This window comes from Aedes albopictus, chromosome 1 (assembly GCF_035046485.1).
Source record: "Aedes albopictus strain Foshan chromosome 1, AalbF5, whole genome shotgun sequence".
NCBI lineage: Eukaryota > Metazoa > Arthropoda > Insecta > Diptera > Culicidae > Aedes > Aedes albopictus.
The window spans coordinates 43,925,823-43,945,463 of record NC_085136.1 but is presented as its reverse complement, the minus strand read 5'-3'; the positions used below and the strand labels follow the sequence as shown (position 1 = coordinate 43,945,463).

Sequence of the window (19,641 nt, the reverse complement as noted above, 5' to 3'; positions counted from 1 at the left end):
CTTTGCCACATTTCTATGAAGTTTAATAATTTTAACCCAATTTATTTATGGTTATTATCTGCTAATATAATGTACTGAACAACTAACCAAGGCTGCTCAAATTTGAACAACGCGTTTTCTTTTTATAGCCTTGCAAAGTTGTCCTCTTTATAAAATGAACAGTCCTTAAGGCATGGAAATATTTTTTAAGCAATCAAAAGGTAAATTTGTTAATTATCATCTATATTGTGGAGCCTCGTAGTCGTGCGGTTAGGGTCACCAAGCTTCTAATCGCACCATGCTATGGGGTGAGGGTTCGATTCCCGCTCCGGGCGATGAAACTTTTCGTGAGAATAGTTTCTTCTCCGTATCCACTGGTGCATGCTCCGTGTGTCCCTTGTCTAGTGTTTAAGTTTCATTCAGTCTGCGCAGCCTCTGGCTGAAGACGGTGTCCTCGTCTTCGGCGTTTTTTTAATATTAACGACTCATGCAAAATATTTTGCTTTGCCAAATGAAATTTGATAGATTTAAGCATTTTATGTTAGTATGTAAACTTGCTTGCATCTTTTGGAAGGTTACTTGTATGGGAAATATCGTACCTAACATAAATCGCTTAAAACTATCAAATTCGATTTGGTAACACAAAATATTTCGCATGAGTCGTTAATTTAGATGTTAATTGACCAATTTACCTTTTTATTGCTTAAAAAAATATGTCCATGCTCAATGGCTTGCAGTCAAAAAGGCCCAAAATCGCATATTTTGCCCTATAAACTGAGGTATAGCTCAACATTGTAACGTACTGGAGCAAATCTGAGCCCAGATTCGGATTCAGCGACCCAAAGGCTGTCAGAGACACATAAGTTTGCTCTTGAGACAGACCAAAAGTAAATTTTTGTTACGCTGTGAAAGTTAACTCTGGGATGGCCATTCCGGAAACGGGATCCCCGAGGGTGACCACATATAGAATGGCAGAACCCTTCCACAAGGGGAATGACATATCCTTTTCTAACCGGAAAATCCGCATTTATCCGTTCCTAACCGTCGCCAACCGCTGCTAACTGAGCAGCAGATAGACGCGGTTAACGACGGTTAGCAACGGATAAATGCGTATTTTTCCGGTTAGCATAGGAAGTGTCGTTCCCCTTGCCCTTCTAATATTTATATTTTTCGGAGAGCTGTTTTGAGTTTTTTGATACTTTGTGGTGATTACACCCTAAGGTGGCCATTCTGGAACGAGTTTTCTTGAGAAACCAAATGTGGCAATACGATGATTGGTTCAGAACTCCAGCAGACTGAACGAGCACTAATGTTAGGCAACGAATAACACATGAAACACCCAATAACTAGTGGAAAAAAATTCGATCGACGAAAACTTTTCCCCAGCTGGATCGGGAATCAAACTCTCACTCCGTACCGTGACATCATCGCAAAAATATCAAATTTTGAATTTGCTATTTTCTCGAAACAATTTTCAAAATTTAAGTACTATTTCAAAAGTATAAGCAATTTAGAGTGGGTCATCGTTTATATGGAAAAATGAAAAATTCAATGGTATCCCATCAGATCAAAGCTTTTTTGATCCCATTTCAGGACCCAAATAAGTGTGCAAAATTTGGACACTTTTTTGCATTTCTCTCATAACAAGCTCGAATTTTTCTAAACCATGTAACCGATAAAGTGAAAACATAGCCTAGGGTGTCCTGAAAAACTTTGTCGAAGACCGCGAAGTGATCTGATGCTTATGAAAAAAGTTATAGCGTTGGCATTGCTTGGCGAAACAGAATGATTTTGTTGCTATTATTATTCCTTAACATGTTAAAACATAAACACATGCATGCGGTTCGTTGGTTATAACTATTTTCACAAGCATCGGATCGCTTTGCGGTCTTCAACAAAGTTTTTCAGAACATCCTAGGCTATCATTTTACAGTATCGGTTAAAAAGTTCCAGACAAACTTTTTCAACTTATGGTTAAAATGCAAAAAAGTATGTTTTCCCATACAAAATCCCATACAAATTTCAATTGCAATGCGCAAAGTGTAGACGCAACCGATCGTGTTCAAATTTTGCACAGATACTCAGGACCCGAAACGGAACCAAAAAAGCTTTGATCTGAGAAAACGGTTCCGATGACCCACACTAATAAGCATTGATGTATAAAGAATTAAAATCGACAATGACACGGAGAGAAAATGGGATTAACCGGTGAGTTTGTTACTTGTGGTATATGGACCACACTGGGTCAACTAGGTCGATTGTTTGGAACAAAGCCTTTTCGATTCCTTTTGGCGTCAAAAAGAACTGTGCTAAATTTGAAAGCTATTGGTTGCGTCCCCGTATTCCGCATTGCAATTTTTGCCGCTGGCAGCTCTGCTTGTGCTCAGTTGTACCACATACAAATAGACGTAACACTTCAATCATTCCCATCGTACACCGAATAAGCGGTCTATTTTTTTGAATTTTATTTGGCCAACTGCCCATCCGTGGCGTTTGTATCGTTTTTGATCGTGTTTGACGTTTGCCCACTACCGCCATCTACTTCATGGTAGGACAAACTCAGTCCTTTTAGCATTGGGCGAATATGCTTCCGTGACTTTGTTTTGAATCGAAAAATGTTAGAAGTGTTACATCTGTTTGTCTGTGGTTGTACCACGGCACGTCTGAAAATGATAAACAGAGACGTGGAAGATTTCGAATGACATTGAGGGGGAACAATAGGCTAGAGCGATATAATTTGTGTAAAACTACCGAGGTGCACAGTACTTATCTTACCGGTTGCCTCTGCTGTACATACAGGGGATAGACAAAACTATCGGGACAGGCAAAATTTTCACTTTTCAAAAAATGTTCAACTAGCTGTAACTTTTCGAAAAGTGCATCAATCATTCTCAAAATTTTATTGTAAGTTTATCAACTAGTTGTGTATCAGTGGTCCAAATTTGGAAAAGATCGGGCCATCGGGCCGCGAAGATACACAACTAGTTCATGAACTTACAGTAAAAATTTGAGAATATTCTATACACTTTTCGAAAAATTACAGCTAGTTGAACATTTTTTTAAAAGTGAACATTCTGCCTGTCCCGATCATTTTGTCTATCCCCTGTAGTAGCCGTCTCCATTCTACTCGGTTCATGGCATTGTGTTTCCAGTTTCGCAGACTGCGAAGGGTCCGCAGATCGTCTTCCATCTGATCGACCGATCTAACTCGCTGGACACCACGTCTTCTTGTACCGGTCGGATGACTCTCGAGAACCATTTTAGTCGGGTTGCTATCGGACATCCTGATGACGTGACCCGCCAACCGTAGCCTCCCGATTTTCGCAGTGTGGACGACGGTTGGTTATCTCAGCAGCTGATGCAGCTCGTGGTTCATTCGCCTTCTACAAGACCTGTCTCCCATCTGCACTCCACCGTAGATGGTACGCAACACCATCCGTTCGAAAACTCCAAGGGCGCGTTGGTCCTCTGCACATGGGGTCCATCTTTCGTGCCCATAGAGAACTACCGGTTTAATCAGCGTTTTGTAGATAGTCAACTTCGTGTTACGGCGAACCTTATTCGATCGTAGAGTTCTGCGGAGTCCAAAGTAAGCACGATTTCCTGCCACAATGTGCCTCTGAATTTCTCTGCTGGTGTCGTTGTCGGCGGTTACCAGTGAGCCCAAGTACAAGAATTCTTCAACCGCCTCGATTTCATCACAGTCGATATAAATCCGGGGTAGCGGGCGCGGTGATTCCTCCCTGGAGCCCTTCGCCATCATGTACTTTGTCTTCGACACATTAATGACTAATCCGATTCGCCTGGCTTCACTCTTTAGTCGGATGTACGTTTCCGCCATCGTTTCAAATTTACGAGCAATAATATCAATATCATCAGCGAAACCAAGCAGCTGAACGGACTTCGTGAAAATCGTCCCACTCGTGTTTATCCCCGCTCTCCTTATTACACCCTCCAAAGCAATGTTGAACAGCAAGCACGAAAGACCATCACCTTGCCGTAACCCTCTGCGAGATTCGAAGGGACTCGAGAGTATCCCTGATACTCGAACTACGCACATCACTCGATCCGTCGTCGCCTTGATCAACCGTGTCAGTTTATCCGGGAATCCGTATTCGTGCATTATCTGCCATAGCTGTTCTCGATCGATTGTATCATACGCCGATTTGAAATCGATGAACAAGTGATGTGTGGGCACGTTGTATTCGCGGCATTTCTGCAACACCTAGCGGATGGCGACCATCTGGTCCGTTGTAGCGCGTTCACCCATAAATCCAGCCTGATATTGCCCCACGAACTGTTTTGCAATCGGTGATAAACGACGGCATAAAATTCGAGAGAGTATCTTGTAGGCAGCGCTCAGTAGTGTGATCGCGCGGTAGTTCCCGCAATCCAACTTGTCGCCCTTTTTGTAGATGGGACACACGATACCTTCCATCCATTCCTCCGGTAATACTTCCTCCTCCCAAATCTTGGTAATGACCCAGTGTAGTGCTCTCACCAGTGTTTCTTTACCGTATTTTAGAAGCTCGTTTGATAGTTGATCTGCTCCAGCGGCTTTGTTGTTTTTCAACCGGCCAACCTCCTCCTCAATCTCTTGGAGGTCAGGGGCCGGAACTCTTTCGTCCTGTGCACATACTCCAAGATCTGTTACCACGCCACCTTCGGTACTTGCAACGTCGCCATTGAGGTGCTCATCGTAATGCTGCCGCCACCTCTCGACCACCTCACGCTCGTTTGTGAGAAGATTCTCGTGATTATCTCGGTACATGTCGGCTTGTGGTACAAAGCCTCTGCGCGAGCGTTTCAGCTTCTCGTAGAACTTCCGTGTGTCCTTAGCGCGGTTCAGCTCTTCCATCGCTTCGCGATCTCGTTCTTCCTGCTGGCGCTTCTTCATCCGGAAGACTGAGTTCTGCCTGTTCCGCGCCTGTTTGTAACGTGCCTCATTCGCTCTCGTACGGTGTTGCAGCATTCTCGCCCATGCTGCATTCTTCTCGTTTTTCAACTGTTCACATTCGCCGTCGTGCCAGTCGTTTCTGTGATTCAGAGTCACGAAGCCTAGTGCTGCAGCCGAGGTACTACCTATGGCGGATCGGATGTCCCTCCAGCCATCTTCAAGTGTAGCCGCGCCAAGCTGCTCTTCTGTTGGTAGGGCCACTGCTAACTGCTGCTCGTAGTCTTGAGCCACTTCTACGTTACGCAGCTGCTCGATGTTGAGCCGCGGCGTTCGACTTCGACGCGTGGTGATAACCGTCGAAAGTTTTGAGCGCATGCATACACCGACTAGGTAGTGATCCGGATCTATATTCGCACTGAGGTATGTGCGGACATTGGTTATATCCGAGAAGAATTTACCGTCGATTAGAACGTGGTCGATTTGGTTTTCTGTTTGATGGTCGGGTGATCTCCAGGTGGCTTTGTGGTTATCTTTGCGGGGGAAGAAGGTGCTTCGGGCTACCATACCACGGGAGGCTGCAAAGTTTACGCATCGCTGGCCGTTATCATTTGATACGGCGTACAGGCTGTTTCGCCCGGTTACCGGTCTGTACATTTCCTCCTTTCCTACCTGCGCGTTCATGTCGCCGACAACGATTTTCACGTCACGCGGCGAGCAACCATCGGATGTTTGCTCTTACTGCGCGTAGTATGCTTTTTTCTCGTCATCAGGTCTCCCTTCGTGTGGACAGTGGACGTTGATGATGCTGTAGTTGAAGAAACGGCCCATAACTCTCAACATGCACATACTTGCGATGATCGGTTGCCACCCGATCACACGTTAGTCGCATCTTGCCCAACACTATAAATCCTGTTCTCAGTTTATTGGTGGTGCCACAGCTTTGGTAGAAGGTAGCCGCTCGATGCCCGCTTTTCCACACTTTCTGTCCAGTCCAACAAAGTTCCTGCAACGCCACGATGTCGAAGTTGCGGGGAAGTAGTTGGTCGTACACTATCCTGTCACATCCTGCGAAACCAAGTGACTTGCAATTCCATGTTCCAAGTTTCCAATCGTAGTCCTTGTTTCGTCGCGTTGGTCTTTGCCGATTGTATCGAGTCATATTTACTCCTATGTTATTCGTAATGGGGATTTGCACGGGTGGCTTATAGGGCCTACGCCAACACTCCTGTCTCGCCGGAGGGCCATCGTGCCAGTTCTGTTTAACGTCCCAACCAACACTGGGACGACCACGCTGATGGGGCTACCACTTTGGATCTAGCTGGGCGTGGTGCAGCATTTCGTGCGTTCTGAAAAAAAAAAATGAAACTAATATTTTTGAATATAAAGAAAAATCCTGAGATCCTGAGATTCCTCAGAACTCTGAAAAGTATTCCCATATAGTACTGGGATAATCTTTGAAGAGCCTCCTCCAGAATTCTTAAAGGAGTTCCTCTAGAATTATGAGAGAGATTTCTTCAGAATGCTGAAAATGATTACACCAGAATCCTGAGCAACATTACCTAGAAAAGAAAGCAAGACTCTTTCGGTATTCTTCTTCTTCTTTATGACTCGACGTCCCCACTGGGACTCGGCCTGCCTCGCTTCAACTTAGTGTTCTTTGAGCACTTCCACAGTTTTTAATTGAAGGGCTTTCTTTGCCTGCCGTTGCATGAATTTGTAATTGTGAGGCAAGTACAATGATGCTCTATGCCCAGGGAGTCGAGAAAATTATCCAGACCGAAACGGGAATTGAACCCGCCGTCTCCGGATTGGCGATTCATAGCCTTAACCATTAGGCTAACTGGAGACTCTTTCGGTATCTTGGTAGGAATTCACTCTGAATTCTATTAGGGATTTTCCTAGAATCCTGAGAGAGATTACTCCATATCTATGAGACGGATTTTCTCAGAGTCCGACCGGAATTTTCCCAGAATCCTGTGATAGATTGTCCCTTGGAATTCTCCCAAAATGTTCCAGAATCCAAAGTGAATTTATCTCAGAATCAGGTTTAGAGCGGTTCTTCCACATTTTTGAGATAACTTCATCTAGAATACTGAGAGATTCTCACAAAAAAAGATTTCCGGAATTCTAAGATGAATCACCCAAGAAACTTAATAGAAATAACCCAGACTCCAGAAAAGGGTAGCTTAGAACCCCAAAAAGGATTACTCCAGAATCCTGAGAAAGGTTCCCTCAAAGAAACTTTTCAGTATTCTCCCAGAATTCCCCGAAAATCCTGGGTGAAATCCTTTAGAGTGCTGAGAATAATTAGCATAGCATAGCATAGCATAGGCGATTGTACACGTACACATCGTGGGTGGCTATACAATGCTCAGCTTCATATGTTTTGCAAAATCTAACACGTTGTGTCGCTAAAATAACGATTGTGATTAACGCGTTTTTCTACGTGTTAGAGTTGGTCGAAACAAAGATCACATTGTATACCCGGCCACGTCCTTACAATCGCTAGGAAAGGGTAGGAATGTTAGTTTAACGCCTACTTGAAGATACAGGATACCCAAACTATCTCCATAGACGTTAAGGAAAAGGCATTTGTGTTAGTAGGGTGGGATTGTTTTGAGGAGTTCTCTTCGACAACCTAGAGTGCAGTTGACATTTGATGGTTGGTTTACAGATCTGTTAAATGAATTTACCTCGATATTCCAGAAAGAAAGTATATTAGTGTACAAAACAACAATATAAATAACATATACATCTGCATATCCATACTGAAGATATTGAAGGAGCCGAAGGATTGAGGCAATCAATCAATGTTTGACAAACACAAGATTGAAGAGGAAAAAATTAATATGCAAATAAAAACAGAAATCGTTCGCAGTAAAGTGAAAACATTAAATAACAGAAACACCACTAAAACACATCAAGTTTCAATCAATGCTCCCAGTTTTGGCAGGAAAATAGCAAAATTGATGCTTGATGTGGTTGATCTTACGCCGTTACGTACCATTCCATGGTGATCTACCCACGTTACGGGATCCTTTAGATGCTGAGAATAGTTCTGCCAGAATCCTGAGATCGATCATAAGAGGGGTTCTTCCAGGTTCTTGAGAGAAATATTTCTAGAAACCAAAGCGGAATTTTTCCGAAAATCTGATAAGGATTCTTCCTGGAAGGGATTGCAAAAACATCTAGAATGAACTTCCCCAGCATCCTGAGAAGGATTCTCTGGAATTCTGAGCGGTATTCTCTGGAATTCTGAGCGGTATTCACACATAAAACAGAAAAAATACCGCAGATTCCTGAAAGACATTCTCTCAGAATCTTTGAAAGAACTCCCCTAAACTCCTGAAGGGGTTGTCCCAGAACTCTGAGAGTGATTCCTCTAGAATAATTTAAATTATTACAACCAGAACCACAAGAGAATCTTCCCATAGTCATGTCAGGGATTTTCTATGATTACTAGGAGGGATTCTCCAAGAATCCTGAAAGGGATTTCTGGGAGCAACTGCTCCAGAATACAGGAAACAGAACTCCACTGGGATTCTCGTAGAATGCTGAGAAGGATTTCTTCCGAACCCTAAGAGGAATCACAAAATCTATCCAAAATCCAAATTTCTCTGGATAATTCTACCCAGAATCTCGTGCCCCAGATTCTTGAAAAAATATAGCCCCAGAATCCCAAGGACTTCTTCAGAATCGTGAGACAAATTCCCCAGAATCTTGAGAAATTTTTTTCTAAGAATCCTGACGGGGATTACCCCAGAAAGCCGTATTTTCAGAGAATCTTGGGATGAGTACCCGCAGAATACTTAGTGATATAACCCCTGAATCATAAAAGGATCTTACGATCCTGAGAAGGATACTACTAGAATCCTGTGTGAGATTGTCCTTGAATCCTAAGGAATATTCCCCAAGAATTCTGAAAGGAATTTCGCCACAACTCTGAGAATGCTGAGTATGATTCTCCAAGAAGTCTCAGAGGAGTTCCTGAGAATGCTGCGAAAAATTTCCTCAGAATTCTGAGTGGGATCCTAAGTGAGGTCTTCCAGAATCCTTAGAGGAATCAACCCAGATTATCCAGAAATTTCTTAGAATCCAGTAAGGGATTTCTCCCTTGGTAGGGAATACCCCAAAATCCTGAAATGAATTCCCTTAGAATCCAGAGATTCCCCAGAAATCTGATAGGGGTTCCCATATAATACTGCTGACAAAAATTCCTCCAGAAATTTTGTGAGAGATTCATTCAAAATACTGAAAATTATCACACCACCATCCTGAGAGACCTTATCCCAGAAAAGAGAGAAAGACTGTTCCAATAGGAGTACTCCCTTAATTCTGTTAAGGATTTCCCTTCAACCCTAGGCAGGGATGCCATTTATACAGATTTATCTGTATTATACAGATTTTTGAGCATCTGTACAGATTGCGGTTGTATGAAAAACAGATTTTTCATTTGTATGGAATACAGATTTTTCACCTAAATTTTGTATGGGATACAGATTTTTGAACGAGTGATACAGAAAACCATCTGGCATCGCTGATCCTGGGAGAGATAACTTCAATTTTCTGAGATGGATCCCTGAATCCTGTGATGGATTGCCTCAGAATCCTGAGAGAAGTTTTTCCTCGGGATTCTCCCAGAATGCTTAGACAGATATCCCCAGACCTCCCTGGAGGATTCTTCCAGAATCCTGAGAGAAATTCTCCTGCAGTATTGAAAGACATCCCATTAGAATCCTGAAAGAGATTGCACCAGAACTCTGAGAGGGATCCGAAGAGAGGATCTGTCACATTATTAAGGGAAATTTATCTAGAATCCTGAGAGGGATTCTCAAAACAAAAAATGTTCGGAATTCAGAGATGGACTAACCTAGAAACAACCCGAGAAGGATGCGCTAGAATTATAAAAGGGACTTTCTCGACCATGAGACGGATTTCTCCAGAATTTTTATAAAGATTCACTTGGACTCTTGGGAGAGATTGCCCAAGAAACCTGAGATATACAGGCATACCTCGATTTAGTGGAACCTAGATTATATATATATATATATATATATATATATTTACCCTCGATTTTATGTATTTTTTAATGGTAAAATTCTAAAAAAAAAGAAATTAAATATTTTTGAATCGAAAGAAAAATCGAATGTAAAAACCGATTCGATCGATTTCATGGCGCTTCAACATCGATTCAAAAAATCGATTAATCGGAACAGAAACGTCGATGTTGCGAACATCGATTCAAAATTGCCCAACGCTACTCCGTTGAGAATGGTGAGCCAAGTCACATTTGTTCATTCTCTGTGTATTTTGTCGCGCGAACAGGTTAATTCCACTAATGTCGTAAGCCACGTTTGTGGAATATTTCCTCAATTCATCAAGTTCAGGAATTTGGTAGTGGATTAGGAACTTCACTGAAGGATCAAAAGGTTTTCTCACTGAACATGTATTTGTATTAACGAGATTTTTAGCCCAGAGGGGATACAAATTTATTTTTAGTGTTTTGAACTATTTTTGTCCACTTGGTATTGTTACTTGACAATATGTGTCAACCGTCAAAATCCACCACAAAGAACACTATCTATTCATCTATTCCACGATATGCTCATGATGAAAAAAGAAGGTCCTTTTGTCAAATCATTAGCCAGCATTTCATCATTCCTTTTCGTTTTCCAGAAACCCAACAACCGAAATGGATCATTTGTTAAGCTCTCAGCCCACACCAAGCCCACATCTGGTTTGACTTTCTTCCAGTTATGAATGAAACCTTTTTTGCTGTTTTTTGCAATCCCCTACCCAGCTTTTCTGTTTAAATCCGTATCATACATCAGACTGTTCCGGTGCCCCGTATGTTTCGTAGGCATTCATGGGTTTGTATCCATCAAAAGGTCTTCTTCTTTGCTTTTATCTGCCCTTAGCTTTTTTTGGAATGTACATACATACATATGTGAAATGATAGGTTCCCAGAAGTTGACAAAAAAAAAACTGGAAACTTTAAGCTTGCTTGTTCCTGAATCTGGTCGGTTTTGATTTCGTAGTTGTTGGCTGAATCAGGATTTCCCTGAATTTCTGTTTCCTACCATAAATTAATTATGCAATTGTAAAAGGTTTCAATAATTAACAAACAAAATTCTCAGTAGGTAACAGTAGAACAACTTATCAAATTGATTGGAGTTGTTTTTTTCTTGCTAGAACAGATGCACTTGCACTGTCAGCATGGACGGAAATGGACTCATTATTATTTCCAATTGCAAATGAACGCTCTCAATGCATAGTTTTCTATGATTCAATGGAAAATTTTAATTTAAATACCTCTCCATAATGCAGATCTCCAACAACGCAGTACTCGGGCGCCACCTAACGGCCACCCGTCCAATCAACCGTGGCGAAGTCATCTACACCGACACCCCTCTGCTGTTGGGTCCGAAAATTGCCAGCACAGCGGTTTGCCTCGGTTGCCATCGAAGCTTGGCACCGCAAATATTACAACGCACGACTGATGATGCTCCACCGGTGGGTTTTATGCCGTTGTTTTTGTGTTTTTACCGTAATGAGCGATCAGCCTCGCCCGCAGTTGCAATACATTAATAATTGAAAAAAAAAAAACGTCAATCAATCCCAAAATATAAACTCATTCGCAGACTGACTTTCATCACTGTCGTCACTGCAGTTGGCCTTTGTGCGGTCCCGCATGCGAAACCGCATCCCAACACAAGGACGAATGCCCCCTGCTGGCCCGGTCATCCAACGCCGTCCGTTCCCGGATCCATTTCAGCCCCTCCGAACCAACCCGCAAAGAATCCTCCTACTGTGTGGTGGTTCCCCTGCGAGCCCTCCTCCTCAAGCGATCCAACCCCCAGCGCTTCCAGGACACCTTCCTCACCTTGGAGTCGCACCTGGAAACACGTCTCAAAACGCCCCTCTACGCGGCCCTCCGCTCCAATCTGGTGCCATTTGTGCGGGACGTCCTCGGAATGCGGCCGGAGGTCACCGAGCACGAGCTGCTGCAAATCGCTGCCATTCTGGACACCAACTGCTACGACGTACGGCTACCGGAGCGGGACGTGAAGGTTCGGGGTCTGTACGAGCTGGGGGCCATGATGTCCCACCACTGTCGACCGAACACCAAACACTATTTCGATGCGAAACTGCGGCTGGTTGTGGTGGCTACAGGTGAGTGGGTGGTGCCGTTACTTCTTCTTCTTCTTCTTGACGTAACGTCCCAACTGGGGCAAAGCCTGCTTCTCAGCTCCACAATTATTAACTGAGAGCTTCCTCTGCCAATAACCATCTTGCGTGTGTATATCGTGTGGTAGGTACGATGATATTCTGAACCTACCGGAAGATACTGAACCTACCGGAAATCGATCCGGATCGGATATATGGGCCCCTGTTTTCTTGCACTGAGCAGAAGGACTACCGTGGATCAAATGCGTAGAGCAGTTCTTGGAGGTATAATTGCCGGAATTCTTAATGACATTCATGGGAGAATTTCTGAAGAAGTCTGTGGGATAATTCCTGAAGGAATGCCTGCAGGATTTTCTTAAGGATTCACTGCGGGATTACTGGAGGGTGTTTCTGCAAACTTTTAATTAAAGAATCCCTGGCGAAACTCTTGGAGGAATTCCTGGAGGAATCCCTAATGAATTGCTGGAACAATCTCTGGAAGTACTTCTAGAGAAATTCCTAGAAGAATCTCTGAAGTAAGTCCTAAAAAAAAATAACAGTGAATTTCCTAGAGAAATCCCTGTAGGAGTTGCTACCAGGAAGAATTATTAGTTGAATCCTTGGAGGTGTAATAAGAGAAATTTCTTGAGGAATCCTTGGAGAAATACGTGGAGGAATTTCTAGAGGAATTTTCAAAGAAATCATTAGAAAAATCCCTGCGGGAATTCCTGGAGGAATCCCTGGGAGAGGCATCCCTGGAGGAAGACCAAGAGAAACCCATGGATGAATTTCCAGAGGAATCTCCGGAGGGATTCCTTGAGAAATACCTGGACGAATTCCTGAAGAAAACCCTAGAGTAATTCCTAGAGAATCCTCGGAGGAATTCCTAAAAAAATCTCCAGAGGAATTCCAAAAGTAATTTCTAAAGAAATCCCTAATGAATTCCTAGAGGAATCCCTAAAGAAATTTGTAAAGGAATCCCTGGAGAAATTCCTAGAGTAATCCGTTGGAAAATCCCTAGAGTAATTCCTAGGGCAATCTATGGAGGGTTTCCTAGAGAAATCCCCGGAGCAATTCCTAAAAAAAATCACCAGAGGAATTCTTAATGAAATTCCTAGAGGAATCCCTGGAGGAATTCCAACAGGAATCCCTTGAGGAATTGTTAGAGAAAATCCTGGAGGATTCCTGAAGGAATTCCTATGGAAATCCCCAGAAGGATTCCCAGAAGAATCCCTGGAGTAATTCCTAGAGGAATCCCTGGACGGATTCCTAGAGATATCTCCGGAGAAATTAAAAAAAAAATGTCCAGCGGAACTCCAACAGAAATTCTTAGAGGAGTTCCAAAATAAATTCCTTGAGGAATCCCTGCAGGAATTCCAAGAGGAAACTCTTGAGGAATTGCTAGAGGAATCCCTGAAGGATAGCATAAGGAATCCCCGGAGGAATCCCTAAAGGAATCCGTGGAGGAATTTCTAGAGGAATCCTTAGAGGAATACCAAGAGGAATCCCTGGAGGAATTCCTAGAAGTATCCCTGAAGTAATTCCTAGAGAAATCTCCGGAGAAATTCCTAAAAAAATCTCCAGTGGAATTCAAAAAGAAATTCCTAGAGGAATTCCAAAAGAAATTCCTAGAGGAATTCCAAAACAAATTCCTAGAGGAATTCCAAAAGAAATTCCTAGAGGAATTCCAAGAGGACACTCTTGAGGAATTGCTAGAGGAATCCCTGGAGGATTCCTTGAGGAATCCCTGGGGAAATCCCTAAAGGAATCCGTGGAGGAATTCCTAGAGGAATCCCTAGAGGAATACCGACAAGAATCCCTGGAGGAATTTCTAGAGAAATTCCTGAAGGAACTGGAGAGGATTCATTCTTTGGGGAATCCCTGGAGGAATTCCTAGGAAAATTCCTGTAGTAATTCCAAGGGGAAATGCTAAAGGAATTCCTAGTGGTATTTCTGAAGAAATTCCTGGAGGAATCCTTAGAGAAATATCTAGAAGAATCCCTGGAGGAATTTAAAGAGAAATTCCTGGAAAAAGTCCAAGAGAAATTTCTGGAGAATACCCTAGAGGAGTCCCTAGAGGAATTCTTTGAGAAATGCCTAGAAGAATCCCTTTAGATTCCGAGAGGAATCGCTGCAGAAATTCCTAAAGGAATTTCAGAGGGAATTTCTGGAGGAATCTTAAAAGAAATATTTAGAACAATCCTTCAAGGAATTCCGAAGGGAATATCTCTGTAAGATTTCCAGAAGAATCCATGATGGAATTCCAAAACGTATTTTTGAAGGGATTCCGAAATCGAATTCGAGAGGAATCCCTGGAGAAAGTTTTGGAGTTATCCTTGGAGGAATCCCTAAAGGTATCCCAGGTGGAATTCCTAGAGAAATCCCTGGAGGAATACCTAGAGAATTCTCTAGAGGATTTGCTAGAGGCATCCCTAGAGGGATTCAAAGGGGAATCTCTGGAAGATTTCCAAGAGGAATCCCTGAAGGAATTCCTAGAGTAATTCCTGAAGGAATTCCTTGAGGAATCCCTGATGCATTCCTAGACGAATCCTTGAAGAAATTCGTAGTCGAATCCTTGAAGGAATTCCTATAGGAATCCCTGGAGAAATGCTTAGTGGAATCCTTTTTTATTCTTCAATCACTTAACCAAATTTACAGCTCTTTTGTCCACTAGGGCACTGCGTGAGCGATTCCAATTGGAAGCTGTACTTACACTTTGTACAGCACCTAAATGTATTCTAATCTAATTCTACTATATCGAACTAATTGCCTTTTGCGCTGCTTTCACTTTCTTTCTACCCTATCATGGTAGAATGATGAGCATGTTGATGTGTAGCTGTTGTTTGTTCCTTTTTCCAGTTCGATTAGGGGTCCATTATGAGGAGCCGTTCGCCGATGTCCATGTATCCGGGTCCGTTTGAGCCATGGGCTCAGAAGAGGGTCAGTGTCAACTGCTCTCAGGTGGAAAGAGCAACTGACGAAAGTGCCGGGGTTGGGATCGAACCCATGACCATCTGCTTATGAAGCAAACGAGTAACCAATTGCGCCACGGGCCCCGGCATAGTCCAATCCTTGGAAGAATTCCTAGAGAAATCCCTGGAGGATTTCCTAGAGGAATCCCAGGAGGAGTTCATAGAGGAATCCCTGAAGGAATTCCTAGAGCAATCCCTGGAGAAAACCCTAGACGAAGCCTTAGAAGAATTCTTAGAAGAATCCCTGGAAGAATTCCTAGAGGAATCCCATGAGGAATTCATAGAAGAATTCCTGAAGGAGTTCCTAGAGAAATCCCTGGAGAAATTCCTAGACGAATCCTTGGAAGTATTCTTAGAGGAATCCCTGGAAGAATTCCTAGTGGAATCCCTGAAATAATTCCTCAAGAAATCCCTGGAGGAATAACCAGAGGAATCCATGGAAGAATTCCTAGAGGAATTCCTGGAGGAGCTCCTGGTGGAATCCATGGAGGAATTCCTAGAGGAAACCCTGAAAGAATTCGCAGAGAAATTCCTAGAGATGTCCTCGGAGGACTTCCTAGAGGAATCCCTGGACGAATTCCAAGGGAAATCCATAGAATTCCTAGTCTCTGGAGGGATTCCTAGAGAATTCTCCGGAGATATTCCTAAAAGAATCTCCAAAGGAATAGCAAGAGGAACTCATAAAGGAATCCCTGGAGGAATTCCTGGAGGAATCCCTGGAAGAATCCCTGAAGAATTTCCTAAAGGAATCCCTGAAGAGTTTTCTTAAGGGATCCCTGAAAAAAATCCTAAAGTAATCTCGGGGTATATTCCTAGGGACTTCCTGTAGGAATTGCTAGAGATATCCCCGGAGGAATTCCCAGAGGAATCCCTGGAGAAATTTCTAGAGGAAACCCTGGAGGAATTAATGGAGGAGTCCCTGGAGGAATTCCTAGATGATCCTGGAAAAATCTCTAGAAGAATACGTGAAGGAATTTCTAATAGAATTTCTGAATAAATTCCTGGAGGAATCTTTGGAGAAATATCCATCAGAATCCCTGGTGTCTCTGAATGAATTCCGAGACGAATTTTGACATTGGAAGAAATCTTAGAGGAATACATGGAAGAATTCTTAGAGGAATTCTTGGAGGATTTCTCACAGCAATCCTTCCTAGATGAATTCCTGAAAAAAATCCTGATGGATTTCTTTCAGAAATTCCTATAGAAATCCCTATAAGGAGTGTATCGGAAAGTATTCGAAAATGTTCAGGATGCTCTATCTCGAAGCTGGGTTGTTCTTTTCTTTTCGGTTCTTCTATAAAATCTTCACAATATAGTTAAGTTTAGAACAGCTTGGAAAAATTTGGAAAATGTTTAGTATTATTGAAAATATGGTTAAATGAACACACCTCACAAAATAAAAATCTGCACAAAATGCAATTTTTTTAAGATTTTTCAACATTTCAAAAGTCTGTAGCGAATAAAATGTGTACGATAAAAAATCTGGAAAATATTGATGCTTGTTAATAGTTATGTATACATAACATATCATTCAACACCGACTTTCAAAATTCATATTTTCGATAGAAAAATCTCCAATATCTACAAAATGATCCACTCCAAAAAACGTCTATTTTTTGGTCAAACTTTGAAGTTCTGCTTTTAATATCTTAAAAGGTTATAAAATTCCATTATTTGATCTAACTTTCTCGTCCATAAATTAAAAAACATACCCTATTTAAAAAAATGCGAATTTTTCATTTTATGTATTTTTTATTTGCGTAAACATGATTTGGAGGAGCATGAAAAAAAGGGGTTCCTCAAAAATGGTCTTTTTTCATTTTTAAGAATTGCGCTTAAATGCAGTGGAGATTTTACTTAAAAAAAACAATTTGCCTATATCATGAGGATTCTGGAACTTATTAATTTGCACAAAAAGTTAAGGTACCCCGGGGCAAGTGAGAATCCGGGGCAAGTGAGACCTACAGCTATAATTTTGTTTATTTTTAATTTTTAAGGCAAACATTCTTCATGGAAAATATAGGTATCACACCAACGTATACTTTGAATTCAAAAATTATTATTGTTCTCACCATAAAGAGACCATATATGTTATAGTTGTTCATATGTTATTTTCAATTCACTAAGTGAGATTAACGTACTCTTCTACATTCGTCGTTTTAAAATAGAATAACAAATAATGTAAAACTTTTTCGGTTTTAGGATAATATTTAGAGTGCATGCAAATTATTTTAAGCGATTATGCTGTAATTTATTTTCACTTTTTGCCTTTAGATAACTGCTCTCACTTGCCCCAGTGCATTTCAGCATCTGGGGCAAGTGAGACCTATGAGAGTAAACTAACATATTTTCATAGTTTGACCTCGCTTTCTTCAGCCTAAGTCGAAATTTACACATAAGTGATGTAAAAATCGGCACCTTAAGTAATCATTCGTTTAATTATACTTAATTACTTCTATTCTGATGATATAGCTGTTTGAAATGGTAAAGTCTTGGGTAGAACATGTTTTGTTTCGAAACCATCTATTTTTCATATTTTCGTCTAAGCAAATTCTATTATTTTTTCGTTTTTCGTTGCATAATGAGTTTTTCTGAGTGTTATGGAACATTATGAAAAAATTGGAAAACGACTTATTCAAAGTTCACGATTTAAACATATTTATTTAATGATCGTAAAATTATGTAAGGGAAAACATAACATCTGTAAATCTTGAAAAATCTTTTGGCAAGATTTATCAACTACGTGATATAAAAAACAAGTTTGGAGATCTTTCGGTGTTTAACTTTATGGTGCGTTTTGTTTAAAAAAAAAATCAATTCGTTTTGCTCGAGGTGCTAGAGTTAAATCATTTTTTTTTCTCAGAGATTCGTCATTATATGTGTTACGTAATTTATGCACGATACCACAAAACTCTTCCAACATAAATCGCTAAACATAGTTATTCGTATAAGATATTTATAAGTTATGCTACTTTACATATAAGCAGCAATTATATTAAGTCATTTGTGTAAACATTCCGAATAGGTCCCACTTGCCCCATGATACGGAGTAAATGAAGATCTGCTCCACTTTTCATTATATGCATAACATACAGAATGTAAACATTTTGAAAACATTTTTATGCCCGTTAATAAGAAGAAATATACCAACAATGTCTTTTAGAACCATTGGAATTATAAAATCATTGATGTTTGAAATTTTTTGGCTTGACAAAACTAAACTAGCATTTTTTTAGGTCCCACTTGCCCCGGGGTACCTTAACAATTTTCGAACATTATCGAACTTGTTTTGCAATTTCGTTTTTTTAGAAGGTGTGCAAAAATTTAAAAACATGCGTTCAGGAATCTAGGTTAAAAACCCAATTAAAAGAACATTTTTAGAAAATCATGAAAGCCATTACTTTTTTTAAGGATTTATACAGTATCTCCAAAAATAAAATTACTTAAGAGTTGTATTAAACTATTTTTGAGGCTATTGTAAACATTTTCAACTACATTACGATACACTCCTTAGAAATACCCGGAGGAATTCCTGAAGGAATTTCTAGAAAAGCTGTAAAGGAATTTCATGGCGAGTTTCTAGAGGAATTTCTAGAGCAAAACCCGGGGGAATTCCTAGAGAAATCCCTTGAGAAACCCATGCAGAAATTACTAACGGATTTTTTGGAGGTATGTATGTTGAGAGGAATCCCTGGAGGTATTTCAAAAGGAATTTCTAGAGGAATCCCTAGAGGAAGACCTAGTGGAATCCCTGGAGGAATTCCTAGACGAATCTCTGGAGGAATTCTTAGAGAAATCTTTTGATGAATTCCTGGAAGAATCCCTGGAGAATTTCCCGGAGGAATTCCTGGAGGAATTCCTAAAGGATTTTCTGGTGAAACTCCTAGAGGAAACCCTGGAAAATTTCCTAGAGGAATCCCTGGAGCAATCCAGGAATCCCAGAAAGATTTCACAGAGGAATCCCAGGAGGATTTTCTGAAGAAATTCATGGAGGATTTCGTAAAGGTGTCCTTGAAGGGATTCCTTGACAAATTTTGTGAGGAATCCATGGAAAAATTTTAGAGGAATCCCTGAAGGAATTCCTAGAGGAATCCCTGAAGGAAATCCAAGAAGAACCCTGGAGTAATTCTTGGAGGAAACCCAGGAGGAATTTCTCAAGAAATCCCTGGAGACTTCCTAGAGGAATCCCTGGAGGAGTTCCCAAATGAGTCCCTGGAGGAATTCCTAGCGGAATCATCGGAGGATTCCCAGGAGAAATGCCTGGAAGAACTCCTAGAGGAATCCCTGGCGGAATTCCAAGACGGACCTCTAGAGGAATTCCTAGAAGAATCCCTGATGGAATCCCTAGAGGAAATCCTGGAGGATGTGGAATATCTTTCCGAGAGAAATTTCCTAGAGAAATTCCTAGAGAAATCCCTCGAGGCATTCCTAGAAGAATCCCTGTAGGAATTCCTAGAGGAATCGCTGAGGGAATTCCTTGAGAAATCCACGCAGAAATAACTAAAGGAATCCCTGGAGGTATTTTAAGAGGAATTCCCGGAGGTATTTCAAAAGGAATTTCTAGAGAAATCCCTGGAGGAAATCCTAGTGGATATCATGGAGGAACTTCTAGAAGAATCTCTGGAG

At 41.3% G+C, this 19,641-nt stretch overlaps 1 protein-coding gene across 2 annotated transcripts in view; it reads left to right on the top strand.

The window, feature by feature from the left end:
• Positions 1–19,641, top strand: part of LOC109397833 (SET domain-containing protein SmydA-8) — an 89,535-nt gene that overhangs the window by 28,669 nt on the left and 41,225 nt on the right. Inside the window, exons 1-3 of one of the 2 annotated variants that reach the window (XM_029855026.2) lie at positions 10,617–10,746; positions 11,204–11,389; positions 11,518–12,049. In XM_029855026.2, the coding sequence (XP_029710886.1) occupies positions 10,726–10,746; positions 11,204–11,389; positions 11,518–12,049 (739 nt within the window). In that variant the 5' untranslated portion in view covers positions 10,617–10,725. Of the gene's footprint in view, positions 1–10,616; positions 10,747–11,203; positions 11,390–11,517; positions 12,050–19,641 lie in introns of those variants that run through there. The other variant, XM_029855025.2, reaches the window with a different exon arrangement.